The sequence below is a fragment of the Gavialis gangeticus genome, unplaced genomic scaffold, assembly GCF_001723915.1.
Source record: "Gavialis gangeticus isolate Ggan-Ray unplaced genomic scaffold, GavGan_comp1, whole genome shotgun sequence".
In the NCBI taxonomy this organism is placed as follows: Eukaryota; Metazoa; Chordata; order Crocodylia; family Gavialidae; genus Gavialis; species Gavialis gangeticus.
In genome coordinates this window covers 194,969,325-194,993,955 of record NW_017729032.1, presented here as the reverse complement: position 1 = coordinate 194,993,955, position 24,631 = coordinate 194,969,325, and the positions used below count along the sequence as shown (strand labels likewise).

At 37.3% G+C, this 24,631-nt stretch overlaps 1 protein-coding gene across 1 annotated transcript in view; it reads left to right on the top strand.

Moving 5' to 3' along the window:
• DMD (dystrophin) overlaps positions 1-24,631 on the top strand; it is a 2,221,918-nt gene that overhangs the window by 765,980 nt on the left and 1,431,307 nt on the right. Inside the window, exons 36-39 of the mRNA XM_019523954.1 lie at positions 10,499-10,621; positions 13,860-13,997; positions 16,600-16,752; positions 17,673-17,855. Of these exons, the coding sequence (XP_019379499.1) occupies positions 10,499-10,621; positions 13,860-13,997; positions 16,600-16,752; positions 17,673-17,855 (597 nt within the window). The remainder of the gene's footprint in view (positions 1-10,498; positions 10,622-13,859; positions 13,998-16,599; positions 16,753-17,672; positions 17,856-24,631) is intronic.

Genomic DNA, 24,631 nt, shown 5'->3' with positions numbered 1-24,631 from the left:
ACAAAAGGTACTCAGTGGGGGCTGCATTCCCTTGAAAAGCAGAGTTTTCATATCTGCAGTTAAAAGATTGTAGAATCAAAAAGAAAAAAAGTTTGGAATATGGAAAGGAGAAATAAGTTGTTGGTTTGGTTTTTATTGTGTTTATACTGTCACTATTTCATGGAGATATATTTATTTCCAGAAGCTTGTAACTCATCTCTAAAGATGTGTTCAAGAATAAAATGAAATACACAGGGTGGTTGCTCAGGAACAAAGGCAATTCATGTATTAAACACACACTCACTTCCATTTGACTATTTTAAACTACTGTAAGGGGTAAAAGCTTCATACTGTTGGCTACCATAAGACCACAACAGTGCAGATTAGTATAAACCAGTGCAATCAGTGTTCTTCCATGAATGTAAAATGACCTGACATCACCATTGGATTATTCAGATTTTTCCTTTTCTAATACTGAGTGTGAGTTGATACTATTTAGGGCCCCCTCTATACGTGCAGGTAAAGATGCAATGGGATCTAACGTGCAAACTACATAATTGCACCTTCTGCCATGGCAGAAAGCATAATTGTGGGATATCACATTAGATCTCATCATGCCCTATTGCCAGGGCAGGGGGAGCCCAATTGTGGGGCTTCCAGCAGTGGGGGCACCCCACATATCCCTGAGCCTGGGAGACTGCAGCTTCCTTGTTTCTGCAGGTCCAGGGGTTTCATGCATCCCGAAGCCTGGGAGATTATGGCAACCATGATCCCGCAGACCCAGCTGGGTCCTGGCACCCAGCCTCCACAGCTGCAGAACACTGGGCCCAGAATTGGCAGCTGCTGGATTCCCAGCCCTGGCAATTGCAGGATTCCCTCAGTTGCAGGATTCTCAGCCCTGGCTGAGCATGATGCACCCATGCTGATGGGAGCCCTGCCAGCTGATGGGACTCCCAACCACAGGGGACACCCTACTATACATGCCAATTAAAGCTTGATAGGAATGAGCTAAAAGTTAGTACACATCTGGGGGGTCTAACTTTATAGCTGGTTGGAGCTTCCTTGGCATGAGAGCTCCTTTGATCATATAGCTGGTCTCAAGGTAATTATGCAATTAACCCGTTAATTCCACTATACCTGTAACTTGTAGAGGGGGGCTTATTTTCTGTTAATTTAGTCCTGTCTTTTTTTCCTTCTGATTGCAACTCAGCAAGGTATTCTGATGTATGTGAACAGTCTCAATAATTTTACTAGATTTAAGTGCATTGCTGAATCTGGGTTTTAATGCAGTTTTTGGCCATTTTCAGACAAATTCTGACCTGGCTTTTGAGTGTGAACATGGAAGTGAAGGGATATAAGATGCACCCCTGTGCTTTATTGCACTTGCTGATCTCAGCCCTAATATCAAAGCAAAACAATAAGCAGGATCATGGAGACTGGGAGAAGGGATAAGGAACTCTTAAGTCTGTCCTTGATAAGGTAGCTGCACTGGCATACCAGGAAACATAATCATACAGAGTTAGTGGCAGAGCCAGAAGTAAAGCACAGAACTGTGAATCCCAGTTTAGTGTATTCATCACTAAATCATTTTGCCTTTCTGTCCCATTGCTTTACATGGCAATCTTAGGTACACATCTACTAGGACATGATATCAGAACAAACCATTACAACATTCCATACAAGAGATCCATTAGGCTGTGAAGCAATGACCCTCTGAATCCCTTATAAGCAGAAGTGAGGCAAGACTAGAGACTGCATTACCTACCCAGCTGCCTACACTGCCACTCTGTAGGCACACTTGGCCTAGAGAAGAGCAGCAGCCTACCAGTAACAATGGCAGTAGGGCAGACAGGTTAACACTTCCCTGCCAGCTCCCCTTGGAGAGATATCAGAGCCAGCCAAAGTAGATTGGGTAGGGGCAGGGATGGAGAAGAACTAGAGTTAACCCTTCCCTGATTGCTCCCCAGAACCGACAGTGTGGACAGCCACAAGTAAGCTGGGGGTTGGGGGAGCAGGGATCTGGAGTGCTTGGGAGTGCAAGGCTCAATCCATGGCAGCAAGAAGGGAGGGCAAGTGGCATGTTTCCTCTAAGGCAGGGGTGGGCAAAATACAGCTTGGGGGCCAGATGCGACCTGCCAGGCCATTCTATCTGGCCTGTGAGGCCCCTAAAAATTTTAGAAAATTAGTATTTATCTGTCCTGGGCTGCCTGTCAAGCAGCCCTCAATGGCTTGACAAAACTCAGTAAGCGTCCCTCTGTCCAAAATAATTGCCCACCCCTGCTCTAAGGTGTAGCATAGAATGGCTGCACTTTAGTGTAACAGGAGCTGGCTAGCACTGATCAGAGAGAATCCTACCCTGGTGTGGCATAACTTTGAGCCACATAATGAGTGTTTAAAACTAGTTTAAGGTATTCATGTGCAGACACTCCAGGGGGTTTAGAGTTCCAGGAGTGGTCCAAAAATACCATGTAACAAGGCCCTCAGGTGATATTAAAGGCAGTTAAAATAATTAAAATGTAGACTTGTTTTTCTTCTGTCACTGAGAAAACAAAAAAACCCCAATGTAACTACAGCATTTTTTGTGCTGTTTTCCGGTGTTTAATTGTTAGAAGTAGATAGCCAGCTGGAAAGAGACATTACTATGAACAGGAGTTCGCCTTCCTTATGAGTTTGATTCCTGGTTACAGTGCTTTATGTGGGCTTTACTGTTTATTCTCCATTTTTGATTCCATAAAAAATTACTGCCACATATTGAACAACCAAGAAAATGAATCATGGCATAGATTTGTGCAATTTAACTCAAGATTGACAAAGATATATAATTCCCATGAAATCTTAAATATAAGGGTCATAAAGGTGTTTATGAACATATAAAAACTGATAATTTTTTTTAAATGGCCTATATTGGGAACAAAGCCTTCCTTTGTTAAGCGATGATTTATTCAGAAACTATTCACAAATTATCAGAGTTAAGCTTATGACTCCCTTGCACATCTATAGAAGAATAGAGTCCTAAACTTATTTAAACATACTATTTGATTGGAAGAAAAATCTAAGAGATTTCATTTCAACTGCTAACAATTTCCAGATGTTTCTGTATTTGGTAGGTGGTTAATTGTTAACTGCATTTAAAAAAACAAAAATTTAAGTGCTCGAAGACGCGTTTTTACACCTGCTTCTTTAACCATTTGTTATTAATGTATTTATCCTTCTTTTTTTATACTGTACTACAGTTGTGGTGTTGTTTTTAAAGCACACTCTTTCCCAGTACTAGCTATTAATGTTCCAAATTTGAAAGAAACAAGCCACAAATGCCACGTGGATTTTTAGGAAAATAAATTTAACATGAAGCCATATAGCTAAATCTAAAAAAGATTTGTTGAAAAACTCTATACAGGTAACCTGTTTTTACTTGCTGAATATCTGTCCAGGAGACTGTGATAACTACTTTCAGAATATCAGTGTAATCACTATCTATCTTGTTCTTAACCTGTGTTCCATCCTTACTCTGAGCTTGAGAGGAACTTCTAATAATTTTATTTTAGTCATTATGGTACAAAAGTATCTTTAGATAGATATAGAAAAATAATAGTTCAGTAAATTAAAGAATTACCGAAATTAAAGATTTAAAGGATTTGTTTTTAAAAAGTCCATCTTCCAAATTCAGATTTCTTCTCTGTAAAAAGCAAGTATCTTATCAGCCCCCTAGAACAGTTAAAAGCAATCTGGGTAACAGTGACTATGAAATGACAGAGGTTATGATCCTTGGGAAGGAATGGAGGGAGAACAGAAGAATAAAGACAAGGGAATTCAAGATCATGGACTCAGGGAATGGGCAGCTACCAATGGGAAGTAGATTCCACGGGAAAAAATGTTCAAGAGAATGAGCAATGTGTTCAAATAATAACATTAAGGACTCAAAGAGAAATTATCTCAATGGGAAGGAGAGATTAGAAGAATAGTAGTAGACCAACTTGAGTTAGTCATGAGCTTTATTCTAAAAGTACTTTAACTGTAGGAGAAAGACCAAACAAAAAGTTGGTCAGTAAGAAGAAACACTAATAACAGATGGCATTGATAAGGCCAAAGTATTTCATGTCATTTTTTGCTTTAGTCTTTACTAGAATTGGTTATCTTTGATCAGATGTCTAACACAATTAACATCAGCAACAATGATGTAAGAATTCAGGCTAGGATAGGAAAAGTGCAGATTAGAGGCTATTTAGGAAAGTTAGGTTTTCTGAAATCAGCCATGTTTGATCAATTTTGGGGTACAAACTGAGATAATTTGCTGAAGCAGTCTTAAAACTGTTAGCAATTATCTTTAAGAACTTAGAGAGAACAAATGAGCTTTCAAAGACTGTCAAAGGACAGAGGGCACTTACACACCTGTGAGAAGCCTGCTCCGGTCAGAGCAGACTCAATACCTCAAGTCTGCTGGAGCACATGAATGAATGTGCCCTGGCAGCCTCCCGTGTCATGTGTATCAGCGGTGCAGCACTCCTTTGTGCAGAGAAAATGGCAGTAGTGCACTTTGCACTACAACACATACTATGTGCTCTGGTTCAAAGCGCATCGCCACTATTTTTTCAGCTCACTAATTAAAAGTGCCCGGCACCACATCAGCAACACATGCAAAAATGCCCAAAGTACCTAACTTCAAGGAGAAAAACGAGGACCCAGGAAATTATAGATCAGTCAACCTCATTTAAATTTCCAGTAAAATATGGGAACAAATAACCAAAAAAATCAATTTGTAATCAGCTAAAAGGGAATAGCCAAGAACAAGTCATGTCTAGCCAACCTAATTTCTTTCTTTCATGAGGTAATAGGCATGGAGAGTGTGGCATAAGAAGCAGAGGTGATATATTTTTACTTAGTAAGACTTTTAATGCTGTGTCTTATGACCAGCTAAAGAAATATGATCTAGATGAAACTTCTGTAAGGTAGGGACATCACTGGTTAGAAATCTGTACTCTAAGGTATGTTATCAATTGCTGTCCAACTTGATTTATGAATTGGGGATATGTCCTGGATTTGGAACTATTCACTGTTTTCGTCAATGACTTGGATACTGGACTAGGTAGTACACTTGTTAAATCTGCAGCGATTTGGCAAGTACTTCAGAGAAGTGGCAAGTACTTCAAAAAGACTGGAATAAAAAATTATGTTGAAAAAATTGGAGAACTGTTTTGAAATAAAATACAGTGGAATTAAATCATGTCAGTGTTAAGTAATATACTCAGAAATAATCAACTGCACAAATATAAAACGAGGAAAGGGTAACTGCACAAACGTTTGACAAAAAAGGAATCAGTGTGTCAACAATGTCATACAATTGCAAAGAAAATAAACACCATGCTGGATTGTATAAAAAAGAGTATTTTATAGAAGACACATGAAATAATCCTTCTACTTTGTTCAGCACTGGTAAAATCCTCAGCTGGTATATAGGGACCTGTTTTGGGTACCACTCTTCAAGAGGATTAATTAGAGACTCCCAAGATAGCAATAAAATGTATCAGTGGTCTTGGAAACGTGCCCTCAAAAGACAGATTTAAAGACTTGGGTTTATTTAATCTAAAAAATGGAAGACTCAGGGGAGGCATAACGTTGTTCAAATATACCAGAGGTCATTGGAAGGAGGAATATAATAACTTGTTCTCCGTGTTTACTGGCATAGGACAAAACAATGGACTTGCGTTAAAACACCTAAGATTGAGGTTGGATATTAAGGCTAAGTACAGACAGTCAAAACGCCCAAAATTGAATTGATTCAATCTTCACAGGTCAGTCTAAGCTCCATGGATTGAACCAGTAAGCAAGTAAGCAGACAGTCACTTTTGATTCTGGAAATGCAGCCATGCCTTCACTAGCCCAGGCCTGAAGCTGGGTTACACTAGAGCACACTTCCCTGCCTGGCTGCAGCAGACAGCTTGGGCCATGGCTAGCCTGCTCACCCTCCAAAGGTGGGGCAAAGCATCCTGGGATGCTGAGGGCTGTGAGTTTACTTGAATCTGGAGGAAATCTGGGACAAAAGTTCAATAAACCAACTTAGCCTATATCAGTTAAGTCTGATTCTACATCCATTCAGGTTTATCTTAAACCGGTTTGGGCCATTTTGAAAGCAGTTCATATGCACCAAACTTTTGTTCCATTACAGCTTTGAACTAGTTTCCAGTCACTTAAGGTGGTGTATGTGTAATTTATGCCTCATGCCTAAAAAAAAGCCTAACTCCAAGCACAGGAAAGTACTGGAATATATTACTGAGGAACGTTGTGGAATTTCTAACACTGGGGGCCTTTAAAAGCAAGTTATGCAGACATCTGTCAGGAATGGTTTAGATATAGTTGATCATGACTTGTTACAGAAAAATAGGCTACAGGACCTCTCAAGGTCTATTCCAGCCCCATTTTCTATGATTCTAGTACTAAATGGCTGAAGCAATGGGGTTCCCTATTTTCTTTGGAAAGCTATTTTACAAGCAATTTCACCTTGCTGTTTCCTAATAGCCTACATTTTCCTGTGCTCAATTTCACCCCATAGCAACTAGTTACACGCTAGCCCATTCCTCTTCAACCCTGCTATTTTTACCATTCAAACACTTGTGAAAGATTATCTGCTTGAGTCACTTTGGGCTCAGCCTAGGCATATTTATTTATTGTAACCTTTCCTTATAAGTGAACTTGATGCATCTGACTTTTATTTTTATTTATTTGTTTCTTTTGGTATTTCACTGAGTTACCTCCATATAATTGATAAGTCTCATTTTGAGATCTGAATATCTCTGTGCATTACTTCAGTTGTGGCTTCACCACTGCTATCTACAGAATCTATCGTCTTAGTAGCAAGCTCTGAACAAGATCAGGTTGGTCCTTATGATGCTTCAAACCATTAAAAAAAGAAACTACTAGCCATAAAGAGCTTATATTCTAAACAAAGAAGACAGACAAAAGGTAGTATAGAAAAGAGGTACAGAAAGATTAATTTGCCTGCCTATGTTCATAGAGTAGGTCTGGGTTAGACATGGGATTTAGAATCTCAGGGTGCCTATACATGAGCAGCGAGGCTACTCCAACGCACTGTAATTACAGCACATTGGAGCAGACTCAATTAATCTGTGTGATAATTACTGCACTCCAGCAGCCTTCAGCATCTTGTGTCATGCATCTGATATATATATATATATATATATATATATATACACACACACACACACATATATAGTGATTTTCAATGCTTTTCTTTTTAAGGTTTTCATTTGTTTAAACTTCTGAAACAAGTGTATAAACACCCTAATATTTCAGTAAGACCATGGCCTGTGCTGCCTCTCTGATCTGCCTAATCTATGACAAGATGTTTCTAGATATGCTTTTCAAGATTTGATTTGTTTTGTTACTTTTTGAAGTCATATCAGATAATGCTTACCAAGAAATGTCTTACATAGAAGTATTCTAGGTACCTGTGCAAGATGTTTTAAGGTATGCTTTCTACTTCTCTAAAATTACTGTAGGAAGTCAGATAGGAAATCATTCAGGGATGTTCTAGGTAGAAGTTGTGCAGGAAAACAAAGACATAATAGCATTTCTCTATAGTCGTGATACTTCTTTTCCTCCATGTTCTAACAAAATTCTATGTTCAGTGTTAAAAGAAAGTGATACCATTTTATATTCTGTATTACATGAAATTGTAAGGATTGTGCGGTACCAAATGCACAACCCCTCTGGGTTCACTACACACATATATAATAGCAGCATCTAGTGTGGGATACTAGGCATCAGATTTTCCTTAGTGAATAATAATGAATAATAAGAAGTACAGTAAAAATGAATAGTAAACAACAAATGAAAACCTTAAAAAGAAAAACATTAAAAATCATGATATATACATATACACATTATATTGGTCCTTGATAGCAGACAATCTGCTAATCAATTTCACTGTCCCTAATACTTGTCGTATTCTGAGTCCAATTAGCAGCAGATTGAATCTACCTTCTCTAGAGCCCCTGTATGAATCCAACATGCTTGTGTTATTTTATTTTCCCAGCAGGCACTCAGCATAGGATGCCTGCCTCTCTGGCTGAGAGAAATGTCATGCAAATTTCCACTCAGCACTGGACAAATTTGTTACCTCACTGAACCCTGATCAGTTCATATTTTCAGTAGGACAGTCCATTTCAGTCTACCAAACCTTGTGCTCATTCACAGAGATTTCTCTGAAAACAGCCCACTCTAGGACCCAGTTGCCACGCACACTCCAACCTAGGTGCTAGGAGAAGGAGGTTTTTTCCTCCACTTGCCTTCAGTGGTACCCCCAATATCACTCCCAGCCACCATCATATTCCCACTGAATAGACCCAAGAGGGTCTCACTGACCTATGCAAGATGGATGCATTTTGAAACATTCCCTTCTACAGTACAGAGGAGTTACAAAGCCACACCAGAAGTTGATTCATTTTGAACCAACATAAATAGAAGGAAAGGAAAATAGCAAAATCAAGCCACCATGAGATTATCTATGTAATAACCCGCCTTCTCCCCTCCCCTCTCCAGTTCTGAATGGAAAGTATGTGATGTCATAACACCCAAAATGGCTGAACAAATGAATACAGCGAATGGTCATTTCATTAATGCTCTAGCAATTTATACATTATTTTCCTTTTCTAATGAAAGCGATCAGAATCATGATATATAGAATGTTTAGCCTCTCATTTAGAAAAAGACTGCATAACATAGGGAAGCCCTACAGGCAATGGTTAGCCTGAATTTTTATTCAATGAGATGGAAACATTTGGAAATGGAAGGTCTGATAATTTATGAGGATGTATTGAAATTCTATTCTCCCTCCAAGATGAAATTTGAAAAGAATACAGAAGAGTTACCAGTACCCTATAGATGCCTGAAACTGGGTCCTAATATTGGTCTGGTAGTCTAGTATAGTACAACAGGTTAAATCATGCTAGGCAGGCCAAGTGGCCAGAAGCTTGCAACTCATAGACTTGCACCAATATGCCAACATCATCTAGTAAGTATTGAGATATAATAGCACCTTGCAGGTGTTCTGGTAGGTTCTTGAGGATTTCAAGAATGCATGGTTTCAGAATAGCTCCATTGTGTGGACTTTCCCAGAGGTGGGGAACCTAGAAATTTCTGTATCCATGGTACTCAAAGACAACCCCAAAATATAGAGCTGGGATCTGCATACTTCCAGGGTAAGCGGCTCCTGAAGTACATGGTGCCTGAATTTCCAGGATGTGTGGCATACAGCCAGAAGACTAAAATCCTTGGAAGCTTTTAGGACCCAAAATGAGCTCAGTCTCATGTGCAGGGATCAGGGTCCTGCCCTGTCTTGATGTAATGCATTTCCATTTTTATTTGGTTGATACCAATTGACTATACCTCTTTTGGGATCTAGAGAAAGGTTGGACATAGCACACTGTCTATAACTTGTTGATGAGTTTTCATCTAGCTGGAATGTTTCCAAAGCACCCTGAGTAGCTAAAAATATATCTCTTTAAGTCTAATATTTATGCAAGAGTCATCCAGAATGAAACAAGGGTGCATGCAGTTAAAGCTAGGAAACAAAAAAGTTCCCCTTGTTAATCTTTTGATATTTGTAGCTCATAATAAAGTATTGGAATACACTAATGATCTTATAGTAAATTGTAAATATACACTCATACATCAAATTTTCCCCATGCAGTAGTACATAAAGGAAAGCAAGAAGAAAGTTATTTTATTGTTATTTGTAAGGAGCCTTCAGTTATGAATTCAAAATTAAAGGCGGTCTAACAAGATTAAATATGATAATTTGTATAGAATAATAGCTATGGGGTTATTTTTTGCCAATATTTAATAATTTTTTTGTAAAGACAACAGAGGTCTTTTTAGTGAGCATTTTAAAAAATGTTACAGAAAGAGTTGTGGTAGGGTCATTGGTATATTATATTTAGCTTATATAGTGTATAATAATCATTTGACATCATTGACGTACCTTATGATACAATAAGTTCAGAACACTAAAAAAATTTTCATGTAATTTTTCCTAGTATAAGGTGGTAGTATGTGGTTATCCACCTGAATAGATTCCTTGTTGTTACACGAGTAATCTCTAACAATTTATAGCCATGTAGTATTTCCAGTTAATTAATGCCCGCCCCCCCGCCAAAAAACCCTGCCACATTGTATATAATACTATTTGCTCAAACTTTTTGAAAACATAAGGTGTATGAAAATCAGGAATTTTTTTCTCATTGTATTTACCTGCCATAAAATTTCTGAATTATTAGCAGTGTAAATTTTATCCATTATTGCTACATGTTTATCTTTATTTGCATCTTTAGGTACATTGATTAGTTATGTTAAACATATTTTATAGCATATTAGTTGGAAATGTTATGTCTGCCATTAGAATAGCAATAGGGGGTAAAACAGATGGTTCTTTTTTATTTTATGTTCCTAATAAAAATATTAAGTTTGTTTTAAATCGGTAATCATTCTCCATCTCTCTTTTTAGGCCTTCATTCCTTTGAAGGAATTGGAGCAGTTTAACTTTGATATACAAAAATTGCTTGAACCACTGGAGGCTGAAATTCAGCAGGGGGTGAATCTGAAAGAGGAAGACTTCCACAAAGATATGGTAAATTGGTTGTGATGGAAGTTTTGAATGAACTAGGAATGGAAATTTTAAAAAAACTGAAGCAGAAATTAGAAACCTTTACAGTTGCATTTAAATCGTTAGACAGGAGGACTTAGATTCTGTTGGTCTATTATAAGCACAGGAAGCTCAGTTTAGCGTTTAGTATGAGAGGTGCTTTATTTTTATAAATGCATTTAAAGATAACTCTATAGCAATTCTGAAATTAGTGGCTGTGTGCACACATTTAAATACTGTGGAATAATTATCTCAAATTTGTTCATCTAGTAGAGAAACTTACCCAAAGCTACATATAGAGACTTATGAATACTGAGGCCCAGAAGAGTTGAGACCTCTAACACTGTGTAGCATGGCAGGGGAGCCCTAATACGCACATCTCAGCACACTTTGCAGGCTCCTTTAGTCTGCCTGGCAATAGATGGCAGCAGTTCATAGGGCAACCCTGACTGGCTGATCTAGACTGCCCATAGTCAGCCTGTGTTTCCTTGCAGCATAATGTGGGGATTGTGAAGGGTGTGTGTTCTGCTCCCTGCTGAAGAAGCAGAGTCCAGTGAACAACACCTTATCTCCGTGGGAAGGGAGAAAGGGATGCTGGAAGACTATGTTCTTTTCTGACAGAAGTCAGATCATGTCCATACATTTGCTTTCCCAGGAGAAAAAGTGTGAACATCTATACATTGGTGGTTTCTCCTGTGAAAGCCACGACTCTCTCAGGAGAAACCAAATGTCTGTATGAGGCCAGTGTTAACGTATTTGTTTCTTTTAATAGATAACACTCCTTTGAAGGCAGTTCTCATTTCAGGTAGCTGTTTTGAAGGCATCAAGGTCACTTTCAGGGCAAATCATCAAATGGTTTAAATCATTATTGAATCACAATGAGTTTTGAGAATTTATACCACTTGAGTCTTTGCCCCTTTTTAAATAAAGATGCCTAGCTCCTTCTCCAGATAGATTTCAAATCCTGAAGTTCTCAAATTTAGTGACTTAAGGAGACTTTTACCTTTCTGGACATTTAGGGCATGTCCACACATGCCGGCATGTGCACTTGCAGCAGCTCATATAGGAGTGGCACATATATGAGCCAGGGATTTTTGCCTCAGTGCACATGCAAGGGCAGGCACTTTGGTGTGGGGCAAATTGTGCTGGTTGGGGCAAAATAACCCTTCCCAACTCCTCCCGAATCTGCAGCTGGGGGAGACAGAGGCTGGGTCCAGCACCTGTGCTGGCCCCAGCAATATAAAAACCTGCCCTGGCCAGCAGCTCAGGGCTACTTGCCCTCAGGAGCTTATGAGGCCCAGACACTTGGTACCTTCAGACACTACTCGTTGTGCTAGCTGGACTGCTGAAGCAGCCCTAACCTGGAGTAGCCCCTGCCCCCTCTACCCACAACAACAGTCTGGCAGTGGGGCTGCTGCCTGGCTGTGACCTGCTGCCACCCATGATAGCATCTGCTCCCTTGGACCTGTGCCCCTGCCAGACCCAGATGGGGTGCCTCCACTCTGCCATTTGGGCAGCCCAAATTCTCTCATTAAAATACCCAAAATAGTGGGCTTCTACTGTTAAAATGAAACACCATTATATATAGTAAGGGCAATGTTTTCTTGATATATGTACAAGTGTAAATCAATTTTGGTGGGGAGGGCATTGAGGGAATTTGTGGGTGGGTGTAGGGTTTCTGGGGGTCAGGTTTGAGGGAGTATGGGGCTTGTGCAGGGGTTTGTGGCTGACTATGTGGATGAGGGGTTTCTGGGGGTGCCTTGGGGATGTGGGGATTGTGGGGGGAAAGTGGGTGTGGCGTGCCTGTGTGAAGGGGCTGCTCAGGAGGGGTGGGTCCCCTGTCCTCCCCCATGGTGCAGTCCCACCACACAGCACATGGACTGCCCCCCACCACAGGGCCCACAGCTTATCCCTTACAGGGCCCTCCCCCAACAGGGTCCCATTCCCCCCCCCCCACAGGGTTCCAGCCCCTCCCCACAGGGCCCACAACTCAACCCCACAGCAGCAGTAGCTGTCGGGTGCTCAGGGCCTGCTGTGGCCAGAGTCCCCAGCAGCTCAGTGTGACCTCTGAGCCAGCACTGCTTGTGCTGCTCATTGCAGGTCCAGCTTGGTGTGGTGTGGTGTAGCATGGGGCCATGCGCCTTCAGGCATCCCCACACTGCTTGCGCTGTCACCCAGGGCCCCATGTCATTTGCAGGGACCAGGCATCACACCAGGCCGGGACCTGCCTCCAGCAGCAGCACTCTCAGACCTGTGGTGTGTGCAGGGAGGAGACACGCAGTGGGACCCAGCCTGGCATGGCTTGCTAGCATGCCTTTACACAGGACCGGGCAGTGCAGCTCTGGGGTTTGAGGCTCTTATGCAGAGATGAGCTAGCTGCATGGCCTGGGCCGGGTCAGGCCAGCGGGGCACATTTTCCATGAAACTTAGGCAGTGATGTGCCATGGTCTGTTGCAGGCACAGTGCTGTCTCCATGTGCCGCTGCCTGCGCCTAATGGAATTTCCAGGTACCAAATTTTGAGTCCACACTGCCCATATGCAGTGCAGGGAATGTTTTTTTGTTCCCAGCATGCATTTTGTGGCATCTTAAACTGCTTTGAGATGCCACAAGAGGCAAGTGCGTGCTAGTCTGGACACACCCTTAAGGAGCATTTTCAAAGGTGCCTTCTATAAGAACACTTTTGCTGTCAGAATACTTATTAGAAATTGAGATGATGGTATTTTAGGACAAAGAAATTGCTCCACTATAAGGTAAACTGAGCAAAACACTGTTGTTGAGGTTTCTTGGAACCTACTTCTTTAATTGTGCATTTTTTTAAAGCATGAATTTCTACAAACTATTGAAAAAACCCGTTAACCAGTAAAAGTTATTATTTAGACATTTATTGTTTTGTAATTTTGGCCATAAGGAAGTGATATTTTACCTTTGCCTTCTCACCTTTCATATTTTTCAAATATTTGCAAGTCAGTCATAATCTCTGGACAATGCAAGAAACAAAACATTTTTTCCAGGCCTTCCTTAATTATGCAACTCTAAAGTTTGTATGCTTGATATTACATTTAAAAAAACATTGTATTTTTATTATAGCACACACAAGTGCACATTGGGCAATTACTTTCCAAGAGAATATATAGAGGTTTTATGTATATATGTCACTTAATGTTTGTTTATGTAATGATTAGATAGATTAAAATGTACATTCATTGTAATTTTTTAAATCAGACTGAAGACAATGAGACTTCTGTAAAAGAATTACTGGAAAGGGGAGATACTCTTCAACAAAGAATCACAGATGAGAGAAAGCGAGAGGAAATAAAGCTAAAACAACAGCTGTTGCAGACAAAGCATAATGCTCTCAAGGTACAGGAGCTAAACACATGTATCTAAAATAATTTATGCCTTTTTCTTCATTTCAGGGCAGTATTCTGTTAGTATAAATTAAGCCTAATTAGTCTGTTGGTGCCTACTAAGTGCAACTGAACATACATATTTGCTTCTACATTCCTGATGAAATGTTTTCATCTCTTGACGATTTGTGGAAAAAAGTTATTTTAAACATCTGGATTAAAGGGTAAAATGTTATCCCTAGACCACTGCAATTTTACAGACAGATGACTGCTAAATTTCAGACTGTGAGATTCAGTTGCCTCACAATATTTTTCATGATGCAGCCTACCCTGTCATTTTTTCCTACGGTATTCCACACACTCAAGCTCAGATAGAAACATTTCTCATAAATAATTTAAATTTTTATGCTACAGAATTAAATTACTGAACTGAACAGAAATATTTAACCTGCTGGAACTTCATGCCTTAAATTTTAGGTGTTACTGATAGTGTATGATTTCAAAGTAACTGCTGTCCCTCACTCTGTTCATTACTGTGATAAGATAAGTATGCCTACCACAAGGTCTAGTACTCGGGTACCTGAAGTCTAATGCTATACATTCAGCTGAGTGCAAAATCACTTTCAGTGATGTAGCTTTTTCATGATTAACTATTTAAATGACCATACCCTGTCTGGAATTTTAATTAGAATACAGTGGCCAGATCTACAACCGATGCTGACTGCACAGTAGCTTGTTACTACTGTGCAGAAGCATCACATGGCACGAAACATGATGTGATGCTACTGTGTAATAGTAATGAGCTACTGCAGTCAGTGTCACCAAAAAGCTATTTGGGGGATCTACTGTGCAGTAACACCAGTTACTATGCAGTCATTTAGTACTTGTGTATGCAAGTACTAAATGACTGCACAGTAACAAGTGTGCAGCCAGCATCTCGTGCAGACATGGCCATTTACATGGTTCTCTTTTTTGCCATATTGCCCTCGCTCTATCGAGCACATCACACTGTCATATTATATCACAAGGATTTTTTTTATACTTATGGTAACCTAAAATCAAATCAGTAATAACATTTTCAGTGTTCCAGTGATATGCCCTGTAATGACAAAATTACCTTACACCTGAATCTTGATGACTCTTTAAGGAGAATATTCAGTGCCATAAACAGCAGCTACAGGTTCTACCCAATAGTTTGTTTATCAGATTTATAAGGTTTTATTAGATGTTGGTGAGGGATTAAAGACAAAACTTATCAGATATCCTTTAGCAATTCTTATGTTATGTTAGTCAGCTTCCAACTAAATAAAATAATTGTAGTTATTTTACTTTTCTATCCCTCTTGTCTGTTAGTCTTCAGGAAGATGTTTCTGGGCTTGGAAATATGGCATGTTTACATTTAATTATTATTTATATTATTAGCAAAGTAGTGCCTTTGCTTTCCAGGTGGATCTTTTAAATGTTCACAACTCTGTATGAAATAAGAAAAACAGACACTTGAAGACCCTATTATGTTCTATCCATTTTAGTGAAAACTTGTAGTTCATAAGATTTTCCTTTGAGCAATCCAGGATTTAATTTGTAATTTGTGCTGAGATGAAGATAGAAAGCTATTTGCAGAATTATTATAATGTATTACCTTTAATTATGATCAAATGGAATTCAGATCCCTGTTATTGACCAGATCGTTACTAGCTGTGTTTACAAGGAGTGGGGTAATTGATTTTCTTTTGGGTAACTCAATGAAAGCATTCAACCTTGGCAGATAAAGCTCAATGGAATATTGAACAGTTTAAGGCAATTTGAGCTGAGTATTTTCTTATATAAAATTATAGAAAATAAAATAACATTTTTATATTTTGTTAATGGTAAGTTAGCTGTGTACAAATACATAATAAAATACAGTATCCTTTGATTTATACACTTCCTCCTTCAGTAACATTTAAGTAAAAAAAATAATGCTGTGTCATTACATATCCTTGGTAATACCTTATGCTCAAGTTACCAAAGTGATACTTTACAATAACACTATCTTAATGTAAAAATAGAAGTTAGACATCACCTGTCATAAACATGAAGCAGTTTTCACGTGTAAGCTGACTTTTGCAAAATCTGTTTATATAAAAAATATTTCTGCATTGAAATGGTTTTCTCCTGAGTAACCATTCAAACTGCACAGGCTTTAGTTTCTCAAGATGCTACAAAGTATGGCAAGCTCACCTATGGCTAGATTTAAATTGGGCTGTTTCCTGCTGTCCAGTAAGTATTTTGGAGCATGACTGTCTCATAAAATGCTGGTATTTACTTAAAATGTACCTCAGTTTTAGCTGCTTGACTACCAGGGAATTCTTCAACAATTTACGTAGCATGTAAACAAGAGACAATTGTAAAATGTCCCATAATAATCAAAGTAGCTTACAGCAAATGACAAGAATATATATATAGTCTGTATTCAGTTAACTTTTCTACATGACTGAAACATAAATGTCATAAGTTAAAAAAAACAGGTAATTGTTATAAGCATTTTTTACTTATTTTCTGCAACATATACTCATGCCAGTGTGTATATTGTAAGTCTTTTAATGATATTCTAATAATGTCTGCACTGTGAACAGGATTTAAGGTCTCAAAGAAGAAAAAAGGCTTTAGAGATTTCTCCTCATTGGTATCAGTACAAGAGGCAGGCTGATGACCTAATGAAATGTTTGGATGACATTGAGAAAAAATTAGCCAGTCTACCAGAACCCAAAGATGAACAGAAGCTAAAGGTAATGTTGTTTTGGGATGACAATGGTAGATCTTTGAGACACTATTTTAATAATTTTAAATACAGCAAATATACCAATTCTTTTTATATATTTATATATATAGAGAGAGATTTACATAACAATGCAGTACATCATTTTTGTGTTTTATTGAATAAATATTGGCAGTCCTTGTTCAAACTAATATATTTCTTTGTTGTATTCTGTTTCTTGTATTCTTGTAAATGTTATATGGGATGTTATAAAAATTATAATTAATACTGTAAATATTGTTTGTTAATAATGTGGACAGTGTGCACTGTATTAAGAAACATCAAATGTTTTCTAGTAAAATTGTAATTGACTTTGTGTATCTTTGTTCCAGATGAACAAATGACTTATCAGTATATGGATGACTCCTCTCTCATGTTAGCACATTCATTTTCATCAGAACATATTCATACATCATTGTCAAAACTCAAAATATTTATTTACATGATATCAAAGATTTTTATGATTTATTTAGCATTGGCTTTCTTTGCTTCATTCTCTGAGTTTCTCACAAAGTTAAAAAGGAGTTAATATATTCACACACTCTCTCAACACTAATCGTACGTAATATGTTACCCTAATAGATAATGATATCTCCAGTTGCCCTTCACAAAACACTAGAGAGAACTAGGAGAAAAAGTGTTGGCCTTTGTTGAATAATTTTAAGAATACACTAGTTATCAATATCTTTAATGACAATTTGCTGGAAGATTCTTTAATCTCAGTTTTGTTTTATCTAAATGTAAAATAAGACTTGAAACAACTGTACTTTTGCTATTGTAACAATAAAGTGGAAAATCTTCAAAATTACAGTTTTGACATTTTTGCTAATTCTAAGTTGATTGATCTAGTTAGCTAACTGCCCTGGGCCCTGTATTGGTTTTGCTCACTAGGAAATTGATGGAGAATTGGAGAAGAAGAAAGAAGAACTGAATGCGGTGCACAGGCAAGCTGAACGCTTGTCTAAGGATGGGGCTGCAAAAGCAGTGGAGCCAACCCTGATACAGCTCAGCAAGCGCTGGCGAGATATTGAGAGCAAATTTGCTCAGTTTCGAAGACTCAACTATGCACAAATTGTGAGTTGTTACTGGCAAACCTATATGTTTGCAACTGCTACTACTAACAGCATCCTACTAACAGAGTTCCAGGTGCAATACCAAGCCCTCAAATTTTAAAAACATATTTTGTCAACAAATGGGAAATTTTATATTCCAATAACATAGGGCTTTTGTTTTCCATTTAGTTTTAAAATTGCCCTTTAATAAAACTAATTACAGAAAACTCAGCAATGAAAACACATGTATTTTGTTGCCTCATTCTTTTCCCATAACATTACCAGTTTAAATATGTCAGTTTACCATGCATTTATTTTTTCAATAAACATGTGTACTTCGAAAAAATCTATTTTTTTCAAACTACAGTACCATCCCATGCAAATTTTAATTCCATTTTTTTATGTATTCATAATGAATAATATACATATGTAGGAAGAGATTGCAAGATTTCTTCTTATACTACTTGTATATGACTACCTCTTCAAATACTTCAAGTCTTAAAAGAAGATTTTAATCAGAAGTTGTTTTTGTTGGTAGACGGGGTAGAAGCATCTGTGCTATAGCAAGATCTTAATTATATACAGGGAATGATGATTATTATTTGTTTATTAGATGATAGAGGGGAACATCAGCTGTCACTATTTTAGATGCATATACAAAATGGATTCTATGAAATATACTCATTTTAACCATTTTTTTAATATTCACAATGTTCTATTTTTTTCATTTGCTCTCAATATGGAAAACTAATCTCATTAATATAATTGATGATACCAAATACAGGTTTGGCATCTTGTAGTTTTGAGGAATGTTAGGGCCCTCCTACATGTTCACATTAAATCTGGATAGAAAATAGCTATAGAGTTATTACACATTTTCAAGCACTAACTTTGTAAGTGATTGGCATTTTTTTATAGCTGGCTAATTCATTTTATTGTGTGATAATTACTTTGCATGTGTGGCTGGTCTTAATTTATTGCACAGTTGACCAGTTAATTGCATAATGATATGTAACATGTAGCAGGCTGCCCAGTGGTAAACAGATGTTTCTACAAAAATTCTTACGTAGAAATTTTTGCTTCAGTATTGGCATAACAGATATGTTACACCTACAGGACAATAATGTATTTCCATTAAAACATTCTTCACAAATATTCAACAAGATTTTAAAAAAGCTTGATCCAGCAAATAACCTTTTGACTCAAAAAGTCTTTTCTTCAGTGCACTAATTTTCTCAAAATGTGCCTTTTTATTAAACAATTAGAAGTAAGAATAGCATTCAGCATGTTTGTGCATTGATAAAAGTAAAGAAATAATGGGTGCATCTACACAAGATGCTACATCACCATACCAACAAGCTATGTTAATGTAACTTCAGTGTGCACAAACTGTTATGCTGACACTACTGCGCAGTAGCAATGAGCTACTGTGCAGTAGCTTGTTGCTACTGCGTGGTACGGTCAGAAATGTGCCATGCACTGCCAGAAGTGTGAAGTAACAGTGGATACTGTGCAGTAATTTAGTACTAAAGCAAGTACTAAATGACTGTGCAGTAACAACTGCTCAGTTGGGTGCAAGTATAGATGTGCCCACTGGAATTGGGTTATTTGTTACTAAATCTTGTTCCAGATGATTACTCCTTTCAGTTTATTCTGACATTGAGCTAGATGATTGTGAGAAACTGCATATTATTAAAATGTGAGTTCTGCTAAGGAAAGATTCATCTTGTTTTGCAAAATGATCTTTTTTTTCTAATGGATATGAGTACGTTTGTGTTGTTAATAACAAAATGGGTGATAAGGGTGTACATTTTCTTCACATAGAGATATTCTGATTGAGTTGTGCTATGTATGTAATTTATTACACACTGTGACAGAGAATTTGTATGTACTTTTAAAACTGTATCAACAAATCAATAAAAGTGGTATTTTTTTTCTGCTTGAAAATATGGAAAAGTAGTTAAATCAGGAAATAAGACATAATAATGCCTATAGTTTATACAATATATTTTCAATGACTTTCTGAGTTTTAACATGCATTCATTATATTGCCTATCACTATATTTTTAAAACATGTCTCATTCAAGAAATGTTACTATTTGTCTGAATGAATTCAATCACTATTCAATGGATTTTCATATGTACAAAACACTTTCTTTGGTGCTTCCCATATTTTGTGAATGAAACTTTGCTATGTTTGTGACTATGGCAGCAACCATGCAAAATTTGACTAGAATTTTAGTATAGGTATCAAACCTGATGACAGTCAGCATAAACTACTAGATTAAGTTTGAGACTAGAGTGAAACTTTTGTAATCAGTCCAAGCTCTGGCTTTGACATTGTCTCATTGCAGCTGGCTTGACCAGTCTTTGATTCAACTACCCTTTAAAAAGAAAACCAAAAGCAAGATAATATTTACCTACCTGGCAGGGTTGTTGCGAGGATTAATTGATTAATGTTTGCACCACTCTTTAAAATTCAGAAAAACCAAAATTGCTTTATTCAATCTGTTCATTAAAATGAAAGAAGACCTGCACAAAAAAAAGTCCCAAGTTACTCTTCACATTATCAACCAGCCAAGTAAAACCAACAGTAACCCAAATACCTAAAGGGAAAAGAGTAAATAATAAATATGCCCGTTAGAAACTCTCAGTGAGATTCTGTTAACAACAGATGATGCACACATAAACAGTTGCAAGTGGGATATTATAAAGCAGTGAAGGCTTACTTGTACAGTAAAAGTGCTGCCAAGGTAGTCAATCCTTGAACTTCAGTATGAACACTGTGTGTGTGTGTGTGTGTGTGTGTGTGTGTGTGTGTGTGTGTGTGTGTGTGTGTGTGTAATTAGTTAGATGAGGAAGATACAAATCTGCATGATCATCCTTTAGAATGCTTGATAGTTGAAAGAACTAGGAAGGAACTTCTCAGAACTTCTGTATTGTGCTAAGCAGGTTTAGTATATATTAATATCAAATTAGAATAACCTTGTTCCTTTGAACCCTGCAACTCTGTTAGGGAAAAGCCAGACAAAAGATTATTGTGTTTATTAATCAGATAAATTACACTTGCTATATTTTGTCTATTTATCAGTATACTTATATATTGTCTCATTACTTTTAACAATGACATATCATGTACTCAAATCATGAAAAAAGAGGAGTACAGCCATTTTACCTCCCACTAATGCCAGAAGAGTTCCAAATAGTTTTGCAACAACCTATACATTGCATAGTCTCTTTGAGTTTGACAATTTATAAATAAAAATTGTCTGGTGCATTAACTAAAGTGCTTTAGAGAGGAAATGACAACTATAAGCCACTTATCCTGCAATGGGATATTAATATGGCTATGTTGAAATAACAGATTACACAGATACAACAGACAGCAGAACTGCACAAATTATGGAATCACTGGGAGTGATGGGGAGATATCAACAGGAGAGTAAAAAGTTGAGGAGGTTATGTCATTTTAACTCCCAGCCCAGTTATTGTGCATACATAGTAAAACTAACACAGCAGTTCAAATTCTGTTGTTAGAAGTCAACACTTTCAGACTGTAAAGTGCACATCTGAGGATATTTTTAGCTCTTCTGTGTTTAAAAATTTCAATATTATTCAGTCCTATCTCTGCCAGGCAAATCAGAAATTGTGAAAAGCTTGATGAATAGTGGAAAATAGAGAATATATGGTCTGGTTTTAATGATCTGTATATCTACAAAATCTGCTGAATTAAAAAGAGACAGGTGCTTTAGAACATTGCAAATTAGGGTCTCAATAGTATTTGTTGTCCACTTTGTGAAATAGAATTCTGCCCTAAGATCAGTCAGCAACTGGCTTTATATGTTATAAAACCAGGAATGAAAATGCACTAATAGTTTTATTAATTATTATTACTGCTTAATTATTCTTGTGTGCCAACACAAACCCAGTTTCTTAATTCAGTTTTTAAATGCCAAAAATTCTGATCTCTGATGTATGTTCAAATTTCCCATGGAAGTGATTTCTTGGCCTAAATGTATATTCAACCATTCATTTTCTTAGCTATTTGTATTACTTGATATTCTAGAAAAAAATTTCCACACAACAGTAAGTAGGTAATTTTTTATAGTTTATCAATTAATTTTTAACCATTTTGACAGCAACATATAATATCTGCTATGAATAGTATGAGTATATTATAATCTATGCCTATAAAATAGAAAGCTGTAAGTCTTTGGAGTTCTGTTGGTATGCAAGAGACCTTTCTTTTAGATGTATAAGAAAATATATGAATGATTGAAAACAGCAGAATAAACACTTGCACTTTGAAGTAGACCTTAATTGCTTTTTATGAAAGGTAACAATCATGTCTAATATTGTCTGATATTAAAGTTTCTAGATGGCAATTTTTCCTTCATGCCAGTTAGTCCTTAAGTTACAAGACAGTATTTCAAAATACTTTTCTTCTAATTAAATTAGCCTTAAATAACACTGAATTCTGTGGGAGTTTTTCAAACTGCCTTGTGGGCTTGCGCATGGCATAGATCAATGTAAAGCATACTGTGCCAGCTGTGAAGGCAAATGTCACTGAAGATTTACAACGTGAAAAAATATTTTCAGAGCAGGTGAATAAAGAGATTTTTTTTCAAGTTATCCATTTTTCGTTTTGCTGTTAAATACATTTTTGTCCCTGCTTTGTGAGATGTAATGCCTTTAGAAATCTGTCCATTTAACATAATAGTTTCATGACTAATTTATAAAAATATATTTCTATATGAAAATTTTAATTTGGTTTCTTAGCATACTTGGTCAGTCCACTCATTAATGATTTGTGCATTTGATATCCTTTCTCTAATGTGACACTTCCCTAATTGGATTCTCAGTTTATTGTTGTCAATATACATTGCACAATATTTCTGCCAAATTTATCACAAATTAAAGAGCTATGGCGAATGGAAGGAAAGGAACTCTTAAGCTATCAAGAGTACAGTAGAAGGAGGCAACTCAATCTTTCCCTTTAGGTACTCTGATGTCTTTAATCTAGAGTCATACCAAGGCAACTCTGTGTCTGGGATATTACCATGCACAGGGAAATGTCAACTTCTGTTTAGCCGATAGCAGCAGCAGAAGGAGCAGCTGCTGTGGTCACAGTTATGTGTGTGTCCCTTTACCAAAGCAGCCCCCAGGGCTGCTGTTGTAGTTACCCATCTCTCACCTCTCCTCCCCTTCCAGTTATGGTACTGCTTAATCCATTTGTGAAGGAAACCTTTCACTCATCTGTGGAAGAAAATTTTATAAATCAAATCAAAGTGACCATCGTTTCTATAAGCAATAATGAGATTGATGCCCTGGTGTCAAGAAGGGAGAGGTGATCACAAATAAGAAAGAACTGATGAGGGGACTTTAAATCAACAGCTACAAAGTTTACTGAAGTTTGCTGCTTTGGAATTGAATTATCTAAGTTTTCATTCGGAGGCTAGGGAAAAGAGAGTAGGGAACGAACAGCTAACAGCTTGATTTCTTTGTCTCCTGGAAGACAATACGAATGATTAGAGTAGTGCACTTTGCTGTGCTTTACTTATTCAGTGTTAGGGTATTGTATTACATATTAATGTTTAGGGAAAGTCAGTTGGACCCTGTCAAGGAGTAAAGACTCCAGAGGTAAGAAATCATCACTTTTACAAAATAAGACACAGAAAATTCTGTTGCTACAGTCAGCTTTTCACTTCCAAGACTGAATTTGTCTCTACCGTGATATATCTAACTATGAGTTACTTTGTATATGTGCCTGTGTGTACGTGTGTGTGTGCATGCTTGTATGTGCATGCACACATGCAACATTACCCTTGATGCTTCTTAACCAGTTTCAGATCAAAATTATGTATATGCTGCGTCATGTACTCTATAGTGCTGCCCCATAAACAAGAAAATAAGTAAAGCTGATTCATAATAGTTCCATTAGTAAGGAAGGGAGAGATCCTGGTCCTGCTGAAGTCAGGTTGAATGCTTTACCGTTGAATTCAGTGGAGCCAGGAGTTCACCCAGGCTAAACAAAGATCAGTATTTATCAAATGAAAAAAGATCAAATCACACAATATTTCCAAAATACTAGAACCTCATAGCAAATAAAGGAAAGTAAGAAAAAAATAACCACTTTATATATAACATATGGTTATAATTGTGTGTGTGTGTACACAGGTTATACTGTAGTTTGTATGTGTGCGTCTGTGTATACATATATATACAGATATACATATACTCATACACACATACATACACACAGCTATTATAGATATCTATCTATATATAGACGTATATAATGTCCATTAAGGTAAGTATGTAAGATAATTAAAAATATTAATTTAATGCTCTCATTTCAGCTGACTCCATGTGGAGGTTACCTATGAAATATAAAATGAATGTCAATACTTTTAGCTTCTCAACATTGCTGTGGACCAGCCCTATTCAGGATTGATCACTTCAGCTCAATGTATTGTTAGCTGCGTATGTGCTGAAGCTTTTCCTTGCCATAAAATTTAGGGCAAAAATTAAATCTGGGAAAAGAAAAAAAAAACATAAATACAATAAAACAAGCATGTTATCTTCAGTATCTGCCATGAGACTTATCATTCAGGTCATTGAGTCTCTAAAGCTCAAGCTGTTTGAAAAAATAATTCTGGCGCACATCCAGGAGGGGACAGCAGGGGACTGCATGCTTAGGGGCAGTCAGCACGGGTTCATCAGTGGCAGGTCCTGTCAGACCAACCTGGTGGCTTTTTATGATCAGATCACCAGATCATTAGATGCAGGGGTAGCAGT